The sequence below is a fragment of the Poeciliopsis prolifica genome, unplaced genomic scaffold (genome assembly GCF_027474105.1).
Source record: "Poeciliopsis prolifica strain line A6 unplaced genomic scaffold, Auburn_PproV2 SCAFFOLD025, whole genome shotgun sequence".
Lineage (NCBI taxonomy): Eukaryota > Metazoa > Chordata > Actinopteri > Cyprinodontiformes > Poeciliidae > Poeciliopsis > Poeciliopsis prolifica.
Window position 1 is genome coordinate 2,546,851 of NW_026562400.1, and position 19,708 is coordinate 2,566,558.

Genomic DNA, 19,708 nt, shown 5'->3' on the forward strand with positions numbered 1-19,708 from the left:
TCTATAGTTTAATAGTATTGGCCCCCATTGTTCAACAGCTTTAAAATTAGTCCATAGACGGCTGCGTTCATTATTACTTCCATAAAAAGTGTGTGTTTGTATCTGGGATAAGTAGAGTTCATCTAACAGAGAAATTGAAAGAGAATTTTCCCTGTGGATCTGATTGTTTTTCGCCTTCAAAATGTTGATTCTTGGAGTAAAAATTGTTTATCCCAAGGCTGTAAGTTTTCTTTTAGCTCTAAGATTCCTGTTAAAGTAAAAACACGTGACTGCACAATGATGCCCCCATAATGATTCATCCCTGTAGACTCTCAGAGGAACATTTAACACTCATGGCCATGGTGGGTGTTTGTGATTCTTATGTATTCATGTAATACTCTCTTACATGCCTAGGTCAAGCTTTGCTGCAGGCCTTACTATCTGTATCCAGTAAAGATTAGGGATCTTGTGCAGAAGTTATCTAATGATGACTAGAAACTCCTACATACCACCTTGAGGTCCCACACACACCTCTGTTATGTAAGGCTTTGGTGGGAGTGCACGTGGACCTTTTGTAGTTCTCCTCCAAAAGTTGCATCAGCATTTTACTCACATGTTGGTGTGGGGATTTTTTGACTATTAGTGTGAATTCTTTGTTTTTAAAGACAAGCTCTAATCCAGTCTCGAGAGAAATGGTGTTAAAAGAGGAGTGTTGTTGAGTTAAGGACTGTATTCTGGCTGACAGAAAGAGGATATGGCCACTGAAACCATAGCAACAACAGTTGGAATCTGGTCGCACTTAGAAAATATCAGTTGTGTTTTGTAAATTAGAAAAAGGCTGAAGAGACATGTTAGCACCCACAGAGATTGATTTTTTTTCTTCTTTTTCATATTTTGACTTTATTTCTGCAGTACTTGAGTTAATCTCTTCAAACAATTTCCTCTCACCTCGGCTGTTTCTTTTCCTCGAAGCTCAGCTTATTTCTTTCCTCTTCCTCTCATCCTTCCCTCACGCCTCCCAGGCTCCCTGTCTCACCACTGTTTCTAAAACTCCTCTTTTGTCCCCATCACCATATTTTTAAATGTTAATTTCTATTTGTCTTGTGTGGATACGTCAGTGATGTTATTTTTGAAATGAGCAAGCATGTTCTCTTATCTTACCTTGCTCTAAAGTGTATATTGTGTCAGGAGAGAGTAATTGCCTCATTTAATACACCTCAGTTTTTGTCTATGTTTTGCATTTCTCATCCTTTTTTTTAATCTCCTTTGCTTCTGCTTTATTAATCTCTTCCTCATCAATCACTTTTCAGTTCTCCTCATTATGTCACTATTCAATAGCCCCTGTTAATATCTGCTGTCATCCCTACTTGTCCCTTTCCCCATCCATCATTCCCATTTACTCTTTGCGAATTATTCAGTGTCTTCATGTTCTTTTGTTTTCTCCATAACTTGACAGGATTTTCCTCCAGCTGTGTGTCTACCCTCTGAATCCTTATTTTCAATCTTTGTTCACCCACCTGCAGAAGAACCGTCTTCCACTGGTATGCAGCCGGTCGAACTAGTTGAAGCAGAAGACATCTGTGCTCTGCCTCAGTACTAGTCTGGCCTCCTCCCTGTGGCTTTGCCAGGCCCCCTGTTGTGATGCTGCCATCCTTAGCATCGTAATTTAACTGTGTTCTGTGCAAAACCATAATGCGTCACACTGATGAGGAAAAAACAAAATAAAAGAGAAGTTATACATATTTCTAGATTGTATATGGATACTTATGTTTTCTTTATTGGCTATAATACATAAGAACAAGTTATTGCAACTGATTCCGAATGTCTTTCTCTATTTCTCATCATGACAAAAAATAAAGAGTATAATAAAGGGTTAACATATAAATCAAAGTAAAAACATATCACACATTACAATCCAACAGTATAAAACAATAAAAATGCAACACAATAAAATTCATCTGTGAATACAACGCTTGTCTTGTTATGATACAATATCCTAAGCATTATCACAAATTTGACCGTGCGAATATATATAAACCAAAGAGATTTAGACCAATTAGGGAACCTTTGGGCTCGACTGTGTTAGATTTTTTTTTTATTTATATTTTTGAAGCACTGATCTCCTATCATTTATGTGAAGCGTGCCCAAACGTTTTGCAATATGGATAAAAATACTTGCAGACCAAAGGAAAAAAAAATTTTCTACACTAAAAACTTTAACTCAACAGCTGACAGCATTTTTAAGCATTCCTTGTTTAATTAGAGAAATAAAGTGACATTTATTTGTAGCCTAGAGATTTGTAAGTTACCGTAGCTCAAAAGATTGCCTCACTAAAATAAAGGCATTGAGTTTGTAAATTAATTTGGCCTTGATTAAAACAGAAAAGTGGACAATTTTTACAAGATACTATCCATCATGTTGCTTCTAACAATAAGCTTCAGCTTAACTTACAACATGAAATATTCTGTTGCATTCTGTATGTCTCAAACTGTGATGGGATTTATCTTTAAAGCTAGATTTTATTCAATAGTTGTGTCAAGAGCTAAAAATCTCTTGACACTCTGCCATCTTTTAAACTTGACAAGCTTTATGCAACAACTTTGAGCTATTTTTCACCACAAACCATGAAAAACTCATTTTGCTATTTCTCTGACTTCTAAAGGCTCTGATATGCTTCATACGAACCAGCAGCTTTCTCAAGCAGATCCGTCTTTATTTATTTATTTTTTGCTAAACCTTGACTAAGAAGATACATTTGAAGTTTCTCTACGCCTCCCTAAAATATTATTTGAGTCCACTTTTTGGTAATGAGGTTTTTGTTCATTTACACTCTGAACCACCTAGAAGAATTTTATTTTCTACAAAATATTCTGTCATCACAATTTCACAAGACTGGTCGCCTTTCAAAACTCTAAGACGGTTTTACCGTTTTGCTGAGATCATGTCAGTTTATTAATGAGCACAAACTGTAGACTGAGAAGAACTTTTTCTCATTAGGAAGATGATGCATGTGTCTGTCACATGTACTTTGAAGTTCTGCAGCTCTGCGACATACAACGCTGCTACCACGGCAGATAATCAACCATCGCTGACACTCCAAGGTAATAGAAATCTAAATTCTCATCACTTTTTAATCACTCAGTCATCTTTACTTTGGAAAGAAGTGGTGCAGGTGAGTTACTTTACTCATAGCCAGTCTTGAACTCATACATCTAAATGAGCTGAACGAGATTGTTAAACAGCTGAGGCGTTCTGTTTCTTCAGCTCTTTTCAGATTTAAACATCAGGTGAATGTAGCACAAATCCAGTGGTTAATATACATTTTGAGACTGCAGGGTTTTTTTGTGGTGCAAAATGCTATTTTTAATTTGTTTTAGTGCAATGAGCAAAAATGATCACATCATAAAGAATGTCAAAAAGACAAGAGAACAGAGTAAAATTGCATGAATATTCATAGGAGCAGTGAATTATTAATGAACGATTTTTTGGGTATTATAATAACACTCAGATGAAGTGTAAAGTACATTTTTAAAACTTTAATCTTTCTCTCTCATCAGGAGAAAGATATATACATGACATGGAAAATGCATTCCAGTAGTGTATATCTTACTTGAATACTACTTTAGGGTACTCTATTAGACCCTGATTGCTAAATCACAACAGCTTGGGCAAATATCCGTTAGGTATAAAATATCCTCTCCACTTCATTCTGCCTCCTGCTTCACAAAATCCACCAGTGACACCTGCAGACTTGAAAGAGATAAAGCAGTCCAAAAATTGCAAATTATTAATATTGTTATTAACCAAATAATAACTTTTAATGTTATTAAATGTTTTATATAACTGTGATAGGATTATGTGCATCAGTTGTGATATATGTAGATATTGTATAGTGCACATGTTATTAATTTCTTGATTGCTTTGTATGTAGATGAAATTCATTTTTTCAACTTGTAGAATTTTATATCCTGAAACAGATATATTTCTATCAGATTGTGGCTTTTATATCTATTGGAAATTAGCAATACGTGATTTAACAATGTAATAATGAGAATTTCATATTCATATAGAAATTTATTTTTTCTTTTTTTGAATAGCCATTTCTATTTTAAAATAATTTTCTAACGTAAATTGTTTCAGGTTGTAAATTGGTAAAGGTTAACCGTTTATCGTTTATTGAATTTATTAACTACATTTCCCAGAAAACCTTTTGCGGCGAAGCCTACGTCATGTACGCTAACAGTTTCCGGTTGAAGTGTAAATGGATACATGACACAGTTGTTTGGAGGAAACGATCTTCGGGAAAACACTCCACGGCTAAAACATTACTGACGGGAATTCGACATCAATCCCCGCTGACGTTGTCGTAAGGTGTCGGCCGCGATGGAAGCGGTCCCGCGGATGCCGATGATCTGGCTGGATCTGAAAGAGGCAGGGGAGTTCCAGTTCAGTCCGTCCGTGAAGCAGGTGAGCTGGGTGGGGAATGGAGCAACAGGGCTGAGGTCGAAAGTCAACCAAACTAGGATTATGGAAGACGAGATAATCCAGCCAGGAAGCTAACGTTAGCTACAGTTCGTTATCTGTGGCTTCGTGTGGGATAATAGAAATTTCTAGAAGGGGTATGCCCGGCTAAGCTACGTTATTTCTCTAGCAAACACTCCTGACCACCGCCTTTTGTTTGCTAACGTTAGCCTGCTAGTAAATAAGAAGGGGAAAGCTCCAACTGAAATATAATTAGCTTACAGTAAACTAGCTCTAATTTAATCGCAGTGACAACAGAAAAGGGCAAAAACAGGCATTAGTAAAACGATGAGACAGGCTGCTACCGCTGGTGGCCCAGTCAGCCTTCCGACAGGAAAACAGTAAACAGTGATCTCATTGTCACATGCACCTGAAGGGGTTTCAGCTTCACAACTACAAAATGTGTTTTTCTATTAAACCGCCAACATCTAAACATACAGGCCGCAACAGTACTGTACACATTTCACATAGAGTAATGTTAATAAGTAAAGTAGCAACAAAAGAATCCAAAATCAGATGAAACGTGGAATACAATCGGATCGAATCCTGTTTTCTAGAGTCTTCCCACTATTCCACTGAACTGACATTCCCACCTGAAGCTCATGAATCATCAGCTCTCATATGATTTAAATATAAGGGGACTTTCTATTCTGGTTGGTGTAAACAGTTACCTGTCTCACTGAAAATTCTTGGAAACACAATCTTTATTCTTGTCATGAAACAGCAAAAGTATGTCGAGCTTGACAAATAAATAAAAGCTGTTTGGAAATATGCTATCAAAAATCTAATTACATTTTAAGCATATATTATGTATATATCCCAAAAAGAGATGTGTCAGTTAAACTACATATTTTAATGGTCTCAATGAAGCAATTCACTATTATAGATAATGTGCGAGATATCTTCTGTTGCTTGAGTGCTACAGGATAACCCTCAACCTCTGGAAATTCAGCCCAATTGTAAATATAAGTAAATATGAAAGTATTGAGTGAAAGTTACATAAAATCATTAAAAGTTCACGTCTGATCTTTGTCTTACAGACAGTGAGATGATGTATGTAATTGTAATCTCCTTGATTTTAAGAAAACATTTTGGTGTGGGGAAAATGGTGTAGATGTTTGATGTCTAATCTCTTATCATATTAACTTCTTGTTTTTATTGTTGGCTTTTAATAAAAATTGCACAGCATATCCTGCCTTTACTCAGTGTTAGAAACAAAGCATCACTTTTCCCACATTTGATAGTCAAAACTAGGCATGATGTTCCTTGTTGTTGTGTCACTGAGCATTTTTCCACTTGGCTTGTGACCTTTCAGCATCCATAGCTGCTTTAAAAACTGAAAAAGCTATGTCTGTCGAAGATTATCTGTCTGCAAGGCTGTTTTCCCCCTGAGTTGACTCAAAGTAGCTTCAATGTTATACATAGCAGCTTATGGGCTGATTAATATCCAGGCAAAACATCATGGAAGAGAGTGTCTTAGCTTTTTAACTTTTATTAAAAATGCAACATTAGTATCAGGACTGAATAACTGAAAACCTTAAGATTAGCAATGATTCCCTGAGTTTTATGTACAGTTTAATTTGTTTCTGTAGCTAGAATTGACTTTCTGCTTTCACTTTCTTCATTGTAGTTCATCCTAAAGAACTTTGGAGAGAATCCAGACAACTACAACGAACAGCTGAAGAAACTGGAAACTCTGCGGCAGGTGGGTAACATCTAAAACTTTCTCCTAAAGTATAATGTTCTAATTCTATTACCACTGCCATCTATAAACTTCTGGACGTTTAGATATTCAGCTTATCTATTAAGGAAACAATTGCTACCTTGTTAGTTTATTTCTGCATGATTGACAAAATAATCAGAACTATTTGGCTATTTGTATAAAGACAATAAATGATGGGAATTTCAAGGCTTTTGCTTATGTTTCATATGTTTGATAACTTAACTGAAAATAAATGCTGAAGCAGCTGAAATGGAACTTGTTACTTTTGTGTAAAATACAGTAAGATCTAATTAATTAATTAATTAATTCCAATGTTTGACCAGGACAAATAGGTCATTTGTTCTTTTGACAAATTCCATTATGTCAGTCCTCATAAAACATGCCTTAATATCATAATCTTAATTTACTGGTGTTGTTGGAAACAACACAGCTGATCTCTGTCCCAGTTTGCTGAAAACCAGTGTTTCACATAGCATGTGCAAGATTTACTAAAAGTATCCAACTGTATTAAAATGCCAAAGTGGAAGAACAGAGGTGGAATTTGCAATTATAGATTCAACAGGTGATTTCAAAGTAAACATTGGGAAGACACAGTAAGCTCTCGGATTATTAAAATGCAAATAAGCCTTTTATTAATGTTTGTACTGTTTTTATTTTAGTTCTTTTGACTGAAATCAAGCAGATAAAAATGAAGGACCGTTTTTAAAGTTTTAAGAGAATAAAACTGCTGGTTCTTAGAAGGTTAGATTTAACTCTTCTGCTTATATTAAATCTATGATTTCCTGTGAAGTCAACACTTCACCTTTTACTTCAAACAGTTTGAGTAAAAGCAACTTTAAACATCTCTTCTTTCTCTGCTGTTTTTAAATTCCACTGGGACGGTATAATGGCAGATAATTGAAGTCGAATGTTCGGTGGAGAGGATGAATGATGTGCGCTTTGTTTAGCATCTCATCAATTCCCGCTCTGATCTAAGCTGTAAATCACATCAAAATTGACACACCTAAAATAATGAGCTGTTTGCAGAGTCATTAAGTGAATGATAAATGATACATAGCAATATTATATCACAGTGCTGTCTTATGTAATGTTTTTAAACTTGTAGCAGTGAGGGTAATTACTTTTAGTGCTGCAAAAATGTTTGATTTGTGTGTGTTTTACAGAGTGCTGTGAATGTGACGAGAGATTTTGAGGGATGCAGCACCCTGAGGAAGTACTTCGGCCAGCTGCATTACCTCCAGAGTCGAGTGCCGCTGGGGGGAGGCCAGGAGGCGGCAGTACCCATCTCATGGTAGGAACTTACTCTACGAGTTTTTACCTTTGAGCTGCAGACTTCTGATGTAGTCACACCTTAGACTTTGATATAAGGTGTGACTACATCTTAGATCAACGTCCCTTTAAATCTGTTGGCACATTGGAGATTTGCCTACAGGAGTTAAGCTGTAATGGTGCTTTTGTTATTGATTGTTGTCTGACACAATCAAAGTGAGACTCATTCCTCCTGTGAAAATGAATGAAAGCGAAGATTAACTGCAAGCAACTAATGATTATTTTACTAATTGACTGTTCTGCAGATTAGTCTGACCATTAATCAAATAAAATAAGGGGACATTGAATAAATTACTCATTTAACCACTGAAACCCTGTTTATATAATAATAGGCATGCATTAAAAGATTAAAATAAATAATTCCTTTACCTTTTTCAAATAAGAAAAGAGCCATTTTATTGCCTGAAACGCAATAATATAGAACTGCTTCAGTAAATTTGAACTTGAACATAAAATAAATGCCACTTGAAGAGTTTTGAGGAGTTATCTTAAATGCAATATCTGTATTTATAATGTACAAATTTTCATAATTAATTGAAACTATTGTTCTTTCAGCTCATTACCTTTTTTGAGTCTGTATTATCCAGTTAGAGATTAAACAATTACTAAATTAGTTGCTGATTATTTCATCAATTGATTCATCACAATTAATCTAATTGTTTCAGCCCTACACATGTTGTCATTTCTTTGCTTCAGAAAGCAAAGAAATTGCTTGATTTTATGTTGAAGCAGTGTGCTTTGAAAACTTTTCAAACTCCTGGTGACTGATGTTCATTCTTGCTAATGCTGTGCTTTTAATTTCCATTCAGGACTGAAATTTTCTCTGGAAAAACGGTCACCCACAGTGACATCAGCTATGAGCAGGCCTGCATCCTTTACAATCTGGGTGAGTTAACTTACTTGCTATAAGTCATAGTTTTAAGGATTTTTTTTCTTAATTCTAGGAGCAAAGTTTCAGTCCTCTTTAGGTAAAATAAACCGTGTCACTTAAAATTTATACCCCAGGGAAACAAATTGTCATGATTTAAAGTTCTTAGAATTTTTTTTATGTAAAGAAGACCATAAAATATAAAATTATTGCTTTAGGTATTTATAGGTGGCAATAATTGTGGAGCTGATAATTTTGTTAAATAAATCCTTAGCATGGGATGTTATTGTATAAATTAAAGCTTAAATTATTCTGCTTTTTGTGGAATCATACTACTGTAATAAAATATTTATTTATTTTAAAGCATTATATACATTTAATATATATACCATCATGAGTGCACTATTCTGAAAAGAAAAGATTTAGCCACGTGTGATGTGTCTCCATTTTTTCCCCTTTAAAACAGAAATATTTTGAATAACAACCAAAGTGGTGCATTTCTCTGTTCCCAGGCCTTAAAACCTAATAAATGGACAGAATTTTTAGTTAAAAAGAAAGAAAGAACTTGGATTTTGCTGCAAACTTCTTATGTTTCTTGAAAGGTCTTTAGCCTCATGGTCAGTTATGAGGCTGAATTTCAGACTTCAGTTTAAACCAACTTAAAGTCCTAACTCTATTGCCATTGGTGTTTGTATCATTCTTCTACTACCCACAATGCATTGCATTCTATAGTATAAATAAACAGAAAAACTTTCTTGTTTTATTTTAAGTAACCAATTACAGTGGTAATCTAATAATCTATATGGTTTTCAGGAATCCAAGATGAATTATTGTTTTTTTTTAGTGGTTAATTTATTATGTCTTCATGGAGTTGTTGAAGCACTCAATAATACCTATAATTAAACTGCAATCCCATATACAATATAAATTGAGAGCCAAGCATGTGCTGCAGGGAAATGCAGATCTGATTGCATGTTAAGATGCATACATTCAGACGTTAAACCTTCTTCAACCTTTGTGTGGAATTTCTCCAGGAGCGCTGCACTCCATGTTGGGAGCCATGGATAACCGGGTTTCAGAGGAGGTATGTTGGTTCTCTGACATAACAGCTGCATTTGTGTTTGCTCTCCTAGTGTGACTGACTCTGCTGTGGTTTCAGGGCATGAAGGTATCCTGCACTCACTTCCAGTGCTCAGCTGGAGCGTTCTCCTACCTGAGAGACCATTTCAGCCACAACTACAGCGTGGACATGAGCCACCAGATCCTTAACCTCAACATCAACCTTATGCTGGTGCGTAATCTAAAGCACAGCAGGCCTAATCTCAGCTACACACAGCAACATGTCATCAATCTGTTTCTGTTTCCCAGGGTCAGGCTCAGGAATGTCTCTTAGAGAAATCCATGTTAGACAACCGGAAAAGTTTTCTGGTTGCCCGCATCAGTGCTCAGGTTCGGTTTTCCCTTAATACTCATTATAATATTCCATAGTATCAAAGTGACCAATGATTTTAATGTTTTTAAAAGTTGACATTTTGTGCTGTAGGTGGTGGATTATTATAAAGAGGCCTGCAGGGCTCTGGAGAACTCCGAGACAGCCTCCATGCTGGGGAAGATCCAGAAAGACTGGAAAAAACTGGTTCAGATGAAGATATACTACTTTGCTGCTATTGCACATGTGAGTAGCCAATGGGGGCATCTGTAAGGGTTTAATGTGATTTGTTAATGGACACACAGCCTTGGTAGTTTGTTTGTGACCTGTTTCTTTCCCAACAGCTTCATATGGGAAAGCAGGCAGAGGAGCAGCAGAAATACGGAGAACGGGTGAGCACAATATTTAGTTTTTCTTTTGACTTTTTCTGCTGTAATAAAATACAATTAAGTCAATGAGATTTTTAAGAAATATTTTTAAAAAATTCAACAATTTTTAATTTAATTACTTAATTTCTGTACTTTTACTCATTATCAAGATTTTTATATCTATTTTTACAAACTACGAGAAATAAGAATTAACTCGAGAGAGAGAGGCAAAATATTTAGCATCTTTAAGTCCTTTGGTGCTCTTCCTAAAATTATTTTAAAGATGCTCTGTAACGGAGCCCATCTGGTGACATGGGAGAAAGAAAATGTGGCCATGACTTAATAATTTGACTAATAATTATCTGAGTCATGTTTAGTTTTTAACTATATTACTGAAATCATCTGTTTCTTGCAGCTGGCATACCTGCAGAGCTCTTTGGACAAACTCAATGAAGCCATCAAGCTGGCTAAGGTAAAGTAATTTTTCACATGGTGCCCTGTAACCTGTTTTAAAAGTTATTTTACTATCTGAAATCAAACATATTTTTTATTTATTTATTTTTTTTATTGTGATCCATCCAGGGTCAACCTGACAGCGTGCAAGAGGCCCTGAAGTTCACCATGGATGTCATCGGAGGAAAGTGAGCTGCAGATATTTTATTGATCACATTTCAATAGCATTTTGCTACTAATTAATTAAAAATCATTTATAAAATAATTAAATTATTTTGTTCCCAATCTAGGTTTAATTCTGCCAAAAAGGACAATGACTTCATTTATCACGAGACTGTTCCATCACTCGAGACTCTAGCCTCAGTTAAAGGTAACACAAATGTTTATGTGAAGTAATGAATCCATTCAAAACTGAATTTGCAAATGCTGTAAGTGTATATCACTAGTAATGTGTGTATAGAGGTTGTGAAGTACATAGTTCAGAGACTGAGGTCCAGACAAAAGTCAGGGAGCAAAAACAATCTTTAATACGTCTGCAGACGGAGAGCAAAAATGCACTGCATTAGGCGAAAATCAAAAATCTACTTCACAAGGTGAACATATTTCTGTGTATTTGACTTAAGGTAGCAGCAATCACTAAACAGGTTTTATTTGTCATCTGTTTCATTTCATTATTTACCGATCTGCTTTATGTTTATGTATTTATAATATAATCTGAAATTATTCACTAATGAGATTTTTCTTTCTTGTTCAGATATATTTACAGTTGTTTTGCTTTGGTAACAATCTTTGTTTTTCAAGATATTCAGTATCGTGTAAAAAAAAAAAAAAAAAAAACAATGGAAACCATTAAATGTCTACTGCCGAAGCCACGGGACTCAAGGCTCTTCTGATTTTTATTTTGGTTTTTCTATTTGCTTCCAGGTGCTCCGCTGGTAAAAGCTCTGCCGGTTAATCCAACTGACCCCAGTGTCACTGGACCAGACTTGTTTGCTAAACTAGTGCCCATGGCTGCCCATGAAGCGTCTTCTCTGTACAGGTAGGCTCTTCCCTTGTGGATAATTCTTGGAAGTTTTTTGATATTTTCAAGGATTAACCTGGTTTAATGTTTCCTTTTAACAGTGAGGAGAAAGCCAAGCTGCTAAGGGACATTATGGCCAAGATTGACAGCAAGAATGAAACCTTAGAGTAAGTTATTGTGTGCCTGTTCTTTTTATAAAGTGGTTGTGGGAAAACAATCATTGACATTTTTTTTTACAAAATGCACATCCACAGTATGAACAAATAGGATTTGTTCAACAGATTCTTGCTGTCACATTTTATTTTTCTACATCAAACTGATCTATTATCTCCCTGCAGGCAGTTTATGGACTCATTGGGCTTGGAGCCAGAGTCTGTTGACAACCTGGACATGTACAACCACATCCCGCCAGTTCTGATGGAGAAGTGTGCTGCCCTCAGTGTCCGGCCTGACACCGTCAAGAGCCTCATTCAGTCCATGCAGGGTTGGTAGAAAGAACAAACTTGTTGCTACTTATTTAGCAACAAGTACATTGTTGCTAAATAAAATACTTTAAAAAATGTACAAAAACTAATTTGTTTCCCATCATTCAGTCCATGCAGGGTTGGTAGAAAGAACAAACATCAACTTTATACCACAAAGTATAAAGTAGAGAATAATTACTTTGCTGTTTTCATTCAGATAAAATGGTCAGATTTGATGTAAAATGGATAGAGCTAAATTTAGGGCAATTTGTGAAAAAGACCTATTGGAAGTCGCTAAGATTAAAGGCTGAAGTTCACCTTCCAATAAGACAATAACCCTAAACATGCATGAGGAGATACAATGAAATGGTTCAAATCAAAGAATATTTATGTTTTAAAATGACTCAGTTAAAGTCTAGGTCTAGATTCAGTTGGAAATCTTGAGAATTGATGTTAATGGATGCTTTTACTTGCAGTGTTGCTGAGCTTGAGCTGTTTTGGCCAAGAAAGTTTGGGAAAGATTTCAATCCCTAGATGAGAGGAACTGACAGAGAGACACCCCAAAAGACTTCCAGCTAGAGAACGAATACACAGCACTCTTCACTTTTGTTTATAGAAATATTGCTGGAGATCATATATAATTTTTCTTCCACTATGCAAGTTGGTCAATTGCATAAAACCACAATAAAATACATTGTTTTTGGTGGAAACATGACAAAAATCCCAAGAGGCTCAAAATAGAGTAAATACTATAAGGCATACTGGAGGCACTCCAGTTCCAATTCACATGCATAAATTAACTTCCCATCTTTGTGTTTTCAGTTCTCTCCGGAGTGTTTACCGATGTGGAATCTTCGCTGAAGGAGATCCGAGATGTTCTGGAAGGAGACGAAGCTGGCGAACGAGCCCTTCAGGAAATGTGTGGCCCCACTGCAGTTGAGCTACATCCGGCTGCACAGAGCCAAGCTATGGCTGAGATTCAGAGAGACCTTGAGAAGTACATGGAGGCCCATGAGAAGGCCAGCTTTACCAACACAGAACTACACCGGGCAATGAACCTGCACATCAGTAACTTGCGACTGCTTGGGGGACCTTTGGAAAGTCTCAGAGAGGCTCTGCCAAGGCCGCAGCTCAGTGAAGGTGAGGGTGGAGGCACCAGTCATTCTGTCAGTGTCAGTCAATATGTGAATCTATGAATGTGTGATTGATATAAAATGCTTTATAGAGGAAATGGCAGGGCTGCAGCGTATGAAAAGAATCCTGGGAAAAGTTCAGGAGATGAGGGAACAACGGGGCTCTTTGGAAAAACAACTCCGTGACCTCATTCAAACGGATGACATCACCTCCACTCTTGTTACCACCGAGAGAGCAGACATGAAGGTACATTACTACTTATTTCTGATAAAGTACATTGTTGCTAAATAAAATACTAAAAAAAAAATCACAAAAACTAATTTGTTTCCCTCCAGCGTATATTTGAGGACCAGCTGAAGAAGTATGAGCAAGTAAAGGTCTATATTGACCAGAACCTATCAGCACAGGAAAACATCCTGAAGGCCCTGACTGAGGCGAATGTTCAGTACGCCTCGGTACGTAAGGGCCTGAACCAGACCGAACAACAGTGGAACAGTACAGTCCAGGGACTAGTGGGCTCATATGAAGCCTATGAAGACCTGATGAAGAAATCCCAGGAGGGAAAAGAGTTCTATGATGACCTGGAAGCCAAAGCCTCGCGTCTACTGGAGAAAGCCAAGACCCTGTGTCACACCAGGGCAGAGGAGAGGAAGCCCCTCTTGGAAAAGTAAGTTCTGTTGAGAGGATTTCAGAATCGTTTTCACACGTAATAGTGCGAGAGACTCAGACTAGAATTAATAAACAAGGCTGTTGTGAATGCACCTTTACTATTTAGTAAGGGTATTTAGTATGTACTTAATTTGTACAGAAATCAAGAGATTTGCTTTGCATTGCAGGGATAAAAAGCCCCCAGTCAGGCCTACAGCTGCTAAGCCCTCCCTCAAGCCGAGAACATCTGATGTGGATTCTGGGTCTTCAAGCCTTGAGGATCCAGAACTGGCCCAGCTCAATGCAGCCATTATGGCTTTAGGAGGTGACCTGCCTGAGGAGCTTCGAAGCCTCCCTCCTGATATTTCTTCCCTCCCTACCACTGCAGGCCGTCTGCCAGGTCCTGGTGGCAGCTCCCTGCCTTGGACTGGCAGTCCTGCTGTAGGTATTCCTCATTTCCCTCCCAATCTTCCACCTCCTGAGCTTCTGGCAAGAATTGCTCAGTTTCCCTCTTCTGGGGGTCTACCAACACAGGGTCCCCTACCACGTGTGCCCCTTCCTCAGATGACTCATCACAGGCCTCCTGCCCAGCCGGTCGTTTCTGGTTACCGGGCACCTCCTCCTCAAGCTCCTCAACCAGGCATTGCTGCTCCAGTACCTGTTCGCCCATCTACCACAACTGTGGACAGCATTCAGGCTCCTATCCCCAGCTACACCCCGACCCCGCACCACCCTGTCCCTCCTCCGGCCTCTAGTGGTTACACAGTGCCACAGATTGGAGCATATCCACACATGATGAATCACCCAGGAGCCCCCATTCAAGTCCCAGGCCAGACAACTGCACCTCAGAAGCACATGTACCCCCAGCCTATTGCCCAACCTCTTCCTCAGGGGTTTCAGCCAGGACCAAGGGCCGCTCCTATTCCAACTCAACAAGTTTACACCCCTGGATACATTCCACCTCAGCCTAATGTTCCTCCAAATTACCAGCAGGCATTTCCAGGTCAGCTTCATCAACACCAACAAAATGGTTTTTCTCCCCGACCTCAGGTACCGCAAGGTTATCAGGCTCCACAAAACTTTGTACCCCAGCAACACCCTCAGATGATGCCAGGCTCTATGCCAAGGCCTCCCCAGTCTGCACATCCACCAACATCTTCAACTTCTCACCCAACACCTCCACTATCTGCCCCATACCCACCCTATCCCAACCAACAGATGCCCCCTGGACTCCCTCACCAACAGATGCCACAGCATCAACAAATTCCAGTCCCTCCTGGTGCTCAGCATGTTCTGCCACACCCACAGATGCAAATACCAGCTGGTCACAGAGCACAGTTGCCACCTACGAGTCAAACAATACCTCCTGTGTCACATAATTACATTCCCCCAAACCTGCATCCTCAGATGCCTCCTTCCTCTCAGCCACATGTGCCCTCTGGTCCCCAGGTCAACCTGCCAAGAGGTCCTGTCCCCCAAATGCCTCAGAATGCATTAGCTGCACAGCGTCAACCCATTCCCATGCAGATGCCGAGTCAACCCCAGCCTCACCCTTCTCATCCTGGAGGGGGTTGCTACCCTGGTGGAGCTCTAATGATGCCTCAGCAGCCTTTGGCACCACAACCTGCATCTCTACCACAACCTCAGGTTTCTCTCCCTATGACTCACTCCCAACCTGCTACTCTCTATCCTTCTGCAGCAGGGACAAACATTCCTCCAGGTGCCCCCCAACCGCCCCCTGTGGTCGGCCCCCTGTCCCCTGCAGCTCCACTCATGATTTCACCCTGTCCTGGAGGCCCCGCAGTAGTACCACCAACCAACACTGTTGCACCTTCTCCTTCTCCATCCCCGTCCCTGTCTCCTGGTCCAGCCTCTCTGGGTGTGACACCCACTCCGGGAGGCGCAGCCCCAACCACTCTTTCCACCCCCTCTGGTGTTCCTCCAGCCACATCTTTGTTTCAACGCCAAAACTCTAGCACAGATGATCTCCTCTCCTCCAGCCCAGAGAGCCAACACGGAGGGACTAAGGGGCCTACCAATGTCCTCCAACCCACCAAAGCAGACCCTCAGGACGGGGAGCGTCGAAAGAAGAACTCCCAGGGAGTTCTGCTGATCCAGGGAGATCCGTACCGAGCCCCAGAACGTGTGGCCCGTCTTCACAGTGAACTGGGACATTATAGGGCTCAGGTAGAATCCCTGGAGCACCCCTCAGAGAATGAAGGAGGGGTGTCTGTACTGGACGCCCGCTGGAAAGAGCTGCAGGACCAGCAGGAGAAGGACGCCCGGCAGCTGTCCATCGCCATCGCCCGCTGCTACACGATGAAGAACCGCCACCAGGATGTCATGCCTTATGATTTCAACCGTGTTGTTCTGCAGTCAGGCAAAGATGACTACATCAACGCCAGCTTTGTAGACGACTTGTCGCCGTACTGCCCTCGCCTGATTGCCACTCAGGCTCCACTCTCCGGCACCGCGGCTGACTTCTGGCTAATGGTGTACGAGCAGAAGGTCTCGCTCATTGTCATGCTTGTTTCGGAGCTGGAGCTCGACAAGGTACCATGTTTTAAAGCGTGATATCTATGAATTTAAGTTGTTTTTTCAAATTTTGTGACCTTTGCTTTTGTGAAATGTTTCCTAGGGAAAAGTTTTGCGCTACTTCCCCACAGAGCGTGGCCAGCAGGTCTCTCAGGGACCAATCACACTCAGTCTCACCACACAGAAGATGACGCCGACACATGTGGAGCGCATGATCAGTTTGCAGTACCGTGACCAAAGCCTGAAGCGGACCGTTGTCCACCTCCAGTTTACATCCTGGCCAGAGCTGTAAGAGGTTCACTAACTGTCAGAGATGCTCCTATCAGTCTTTTTCTAGCTGGTATAATTTCTTTTTTACAAACTGTTGGTTAATTTATCATGTTTAAAGTTCCAAAATGGGGAACAAAGTTATTTTGACTGGGAATTTTTTTTTTGTTAAATGTTTTGTTCTTGGATAAGTCAGGTGTGTGTAACATTCCAAAACATAAAATATTGCTATATTTTAGTTTACCTTGACCCTGCTGTTGAATGTAGAATACTAACACAAATAAATAAATGAGTGATAAATGATATATAATTGTAAGTTGAAACTGTCTTTTTTTTTAGTTCAGTTCAGTTTTTATTTCTTTGGTGTGGTGCTGGGAATGTTTGAAAACTTACCTTGAAAATGTTTAGAAAGTGAGAATCCTGATCTGTAACGTTTCTTCTTCTTGTGTTATTAGAGGTCTTCCTGACAGCAAGAGCAACCTGCTGCGATTCATCCAGGAGGTTCACGGACATTACCTCCACCAGAGGCCCTTACAGACTCCTGTTGTGGTTCACTGCAGGTGAGTTGTGAGTTATTCAGGTGAAAACACCAACCCAGCATCTGATTCAGTGGTTGTTTTTTCACATCGCAGCATTTGTTTCAGTTAGCACTAATATCAGCTGGTGCTCTTTCTGTCTCAGCTCGGGCGTTGGACGCACCGGCGCCTTCTGTCTGCTGTACGCGGCTCTGCAGGAGCTGGAGGCTGGAAACGGCATTCCAGACCTTCCATTGTTGGTGAAGAAGATGAGACAGCAGAGGAAGAACATGCTGCAGGAGAAGGTCAGATACTGAACTGGGAACCTGTTTGGGTTTTAGCTGTGATGTAGATCAGGCTTGCCAGGGAAACATTTTGGTTTTATCATAATTTAGCTTTCAGGATTTCACTCTATAAATTTTAATGTATATAAGATTGTTGTTGACTATTTGTGTGCTTTCAGCTCCACCTGAAGTTTTGCTATGAAACTGTGTTGAAACACGCTGAGCAAGTCCTTCAGCGCCATGGCATCACTACTGCCACCTACAGCAAGAACACAAACTCTGCAGCCACAAAGGTTTCTAATAGTTCTTATTTTTTTTAAATGCTCCATTTAGTTTTTATTGTTTTATTTAAAGCAGGGTTTTTGAAAGAGTGGGAGAACTAGCTTTGTCTCAACTATATTATTGATATTATTTTGTTAAACTTTTTGCTGTTTCTGTATTTGATGTTCCATTATTACATTTCACTGATGTCATTGGGATTATCTGCTTTAGCTATGCATAGCGCCACATTACATGACACACCAGTTGCCTTGTCATTTATGATGGTAAAAATATAAAGTAAATTCTGCTGAGACAGTAGTTCATTTAGCCTCCTATAAAGAAAAAATAAAAATCAACAACACTGGGAATGGAGCATCTTCAGACAGTCATGCAAATCCCAGCTTTAAATAATCATGGTCATATTTCCTCCTGCTATGTTTTATTCTCATTTTGCTTCGCCCAGAGTGTTTCCTTACTCATTTTTTTTTTTTTTGTTAAATTTGTTGAGGTTTTACTGTCATAATTAGACAGTAAACAGTGAGACAGTTAAAGATGTCAAATTATGATCCAGATGTTTATTTATTTATTTTGTAATGTCGTAAAGATGAATCTGAAATGTTTCTGCTCATGTTTTGCACTTCGACATGTCTAAAGGAGTTCTGGTCAGCAGAGGTACTCACTTCATTATCAGTAGAACAGAAACAGCCATAGTTTGATAGTTAATTCTGCTGTATTTTTATATTATTATCGTATTTTAACATTGGTCTTGTTCATGACCCTGCTCTCCAGCCTTACTCCAGACAGGAGTCCCAGCAGGATATTGTCCTCGGCGGCGATATGCCCATCAGCTCCATCCAAGCCACCATCGCCAAGCTCAGCATTCGCCCGCCCAGCGCAGACCTCCCCATGGAGGGTGGCGCCACCTGCGGCCCAGAGGAGCATTTTGGGGTGATGTCACCAACCCTGGACTCAATGAGCGACGTGCAGCTGCTTCAGGACCCCAGTCAGCCTCCGTCATCCTTAAGCCCACCTCTTACCTCCCCGCCTCACTCTCCTCCGCCACCCAACGGTCTCGACTGTCTCTCTCCATCGACTCCGCCTGCACAGAACCAGCAGCCCCTCCCGGAGTTGACACCTTCAGCCAGTCCGCCTCCTGCTTCCTCCGCTCCTGCTCCCTCATCACTGGAGCTGCTGGCCTCTCTGACGCCCGAGGCCTTCTCCCTGGAGGGAGGTGGCCGGGGGAAGCAGCGAGTCACCAAGCAGAACTTCCTGCAGCCGGCCGAAGGTCAGGGCATCCATGGGACGCGAAGCGACGATAGCAGCGACCCGCTCAGCAGCCTGGATCCGCTCTGGAGCCTCAACAAGCACTGAGACAAATCAAGGCTGCTGCCGTTCTCTCTTTTTACCACCAGGGGTCAGCAAAAGGCCTGTAGCTTTCCCCCCCTAATCCTGCTTATGAAGACGAACCTGAATCCTGGGAGCGTCAGAAACACTTTAGAGAAGATTACCAAGATGTGCCTGTTGGCCAGCGGTAGCAGAGAGATCCCTGAAACAAAAAACAACACTCACTTCTCTTTTCATTACTGGTGGATTCTAGGACCAGATCACTATGCACTTGCATCTCTCAGATTGCTCGGTCACCTTTTGCTGCTTTTCTTTTTACGTTTTGGGACAGCTGTGCACTTCCAGCTCCAACATATTGGGCCGTCTGACACGTATGCACTCCAACCTTCTTCACACGAGGCTGTGAAAATTTGGGATGAGCTTGGCTAGAGTAGTTTGGAACCTTGTTGTCATGGTAACAAATCATCAAACAAATTGGCATGTTTTAACATGTTGATTTATTTCTCTGTAACTCTGTAAATATCCTACATAAAGTTAGATGACTCCAAAAGAAATCTTCCTTTA

The 19,708-nt window shown here is 40.0% G+C and overlaps 1 protein-coding gene across 1 annotated transcript; it reads left to right on the forward strand.

Annotated features, from left to right (window-relative positions):
* Positions 1 to 4,235: 4,235 nt before the first annotated feature.
* Positions 4,236 to 19,695, forward strand: ptpn23a (protein tyrosine phosphatase, non-receptor type 23, a). Its single transcript, XM_055047109.1, has 24 exons — positions 4,236 to 4,447; positions 6,132 to 6,206; positions 7,388 to 7,515; positions 8,363 to 8,439; positions 9,456 to 9,505; positions 9,581 to 9,712; positions 9,790 to 9,870; positions 9,965 to 10,096; positions 10,195 to 10,242; positions 10,634 to 10,690; positions 10,801 to 10,859; positions 10,962 to 11,041; positions 11,596 to 11,710; positions 11,794 to 11,859; positions 12,031 to 12,176; positions 12,979 to 13,296; positions 13,382 to 13,536; positions 13,626 to 13,957; positions 14,127 to 16,491; positions 16,577 to 16,761; positions 17,196 to 17,300; positions 17,422 to 17,560; positions 17,719 to 17,832; positions 18,590 to 19,695. Exons 1-24 carry the CDS (start codon positions 4,364 to 4,366, stop codon positions 19,169 to 19,171), a joined length of 5,625 nt encoding a protein of 1,874 aa, XP_054903084.1. The 5' UTR covers positions 4,236 to 4,363; the 3' UTR covers positions 19,172 to 19,695.
* The last annotated feature ends 13 nt before the right edge of the window (positions 19,696 to 19,708 follow it).

Bases quoted from the DNA above. Each gene is read 5' to 3' on its own strand.
- ptpn23a (XM_055047109.1), top strand. From the start codon at position 4,364: ATGGAAGCGGTCCCGCGGATGCCGATGATCTGGCTGGATCTGAAAGAG. The intron at 8,440-9,455 runs GTGAGTTAACTT...GAATTTCTCCAG, and splicing joins CTGCATCCTTTACAATCTGG to GAGCGCTGCACTCCATGTTG. The intron at 10,691-10,800 runs GTAAAGTAATTT...TGATCCATCCAG, and splicing joins AAGCCATCAAGCTGGCTAAG to GGTCAACCTGACAGCGTGCA.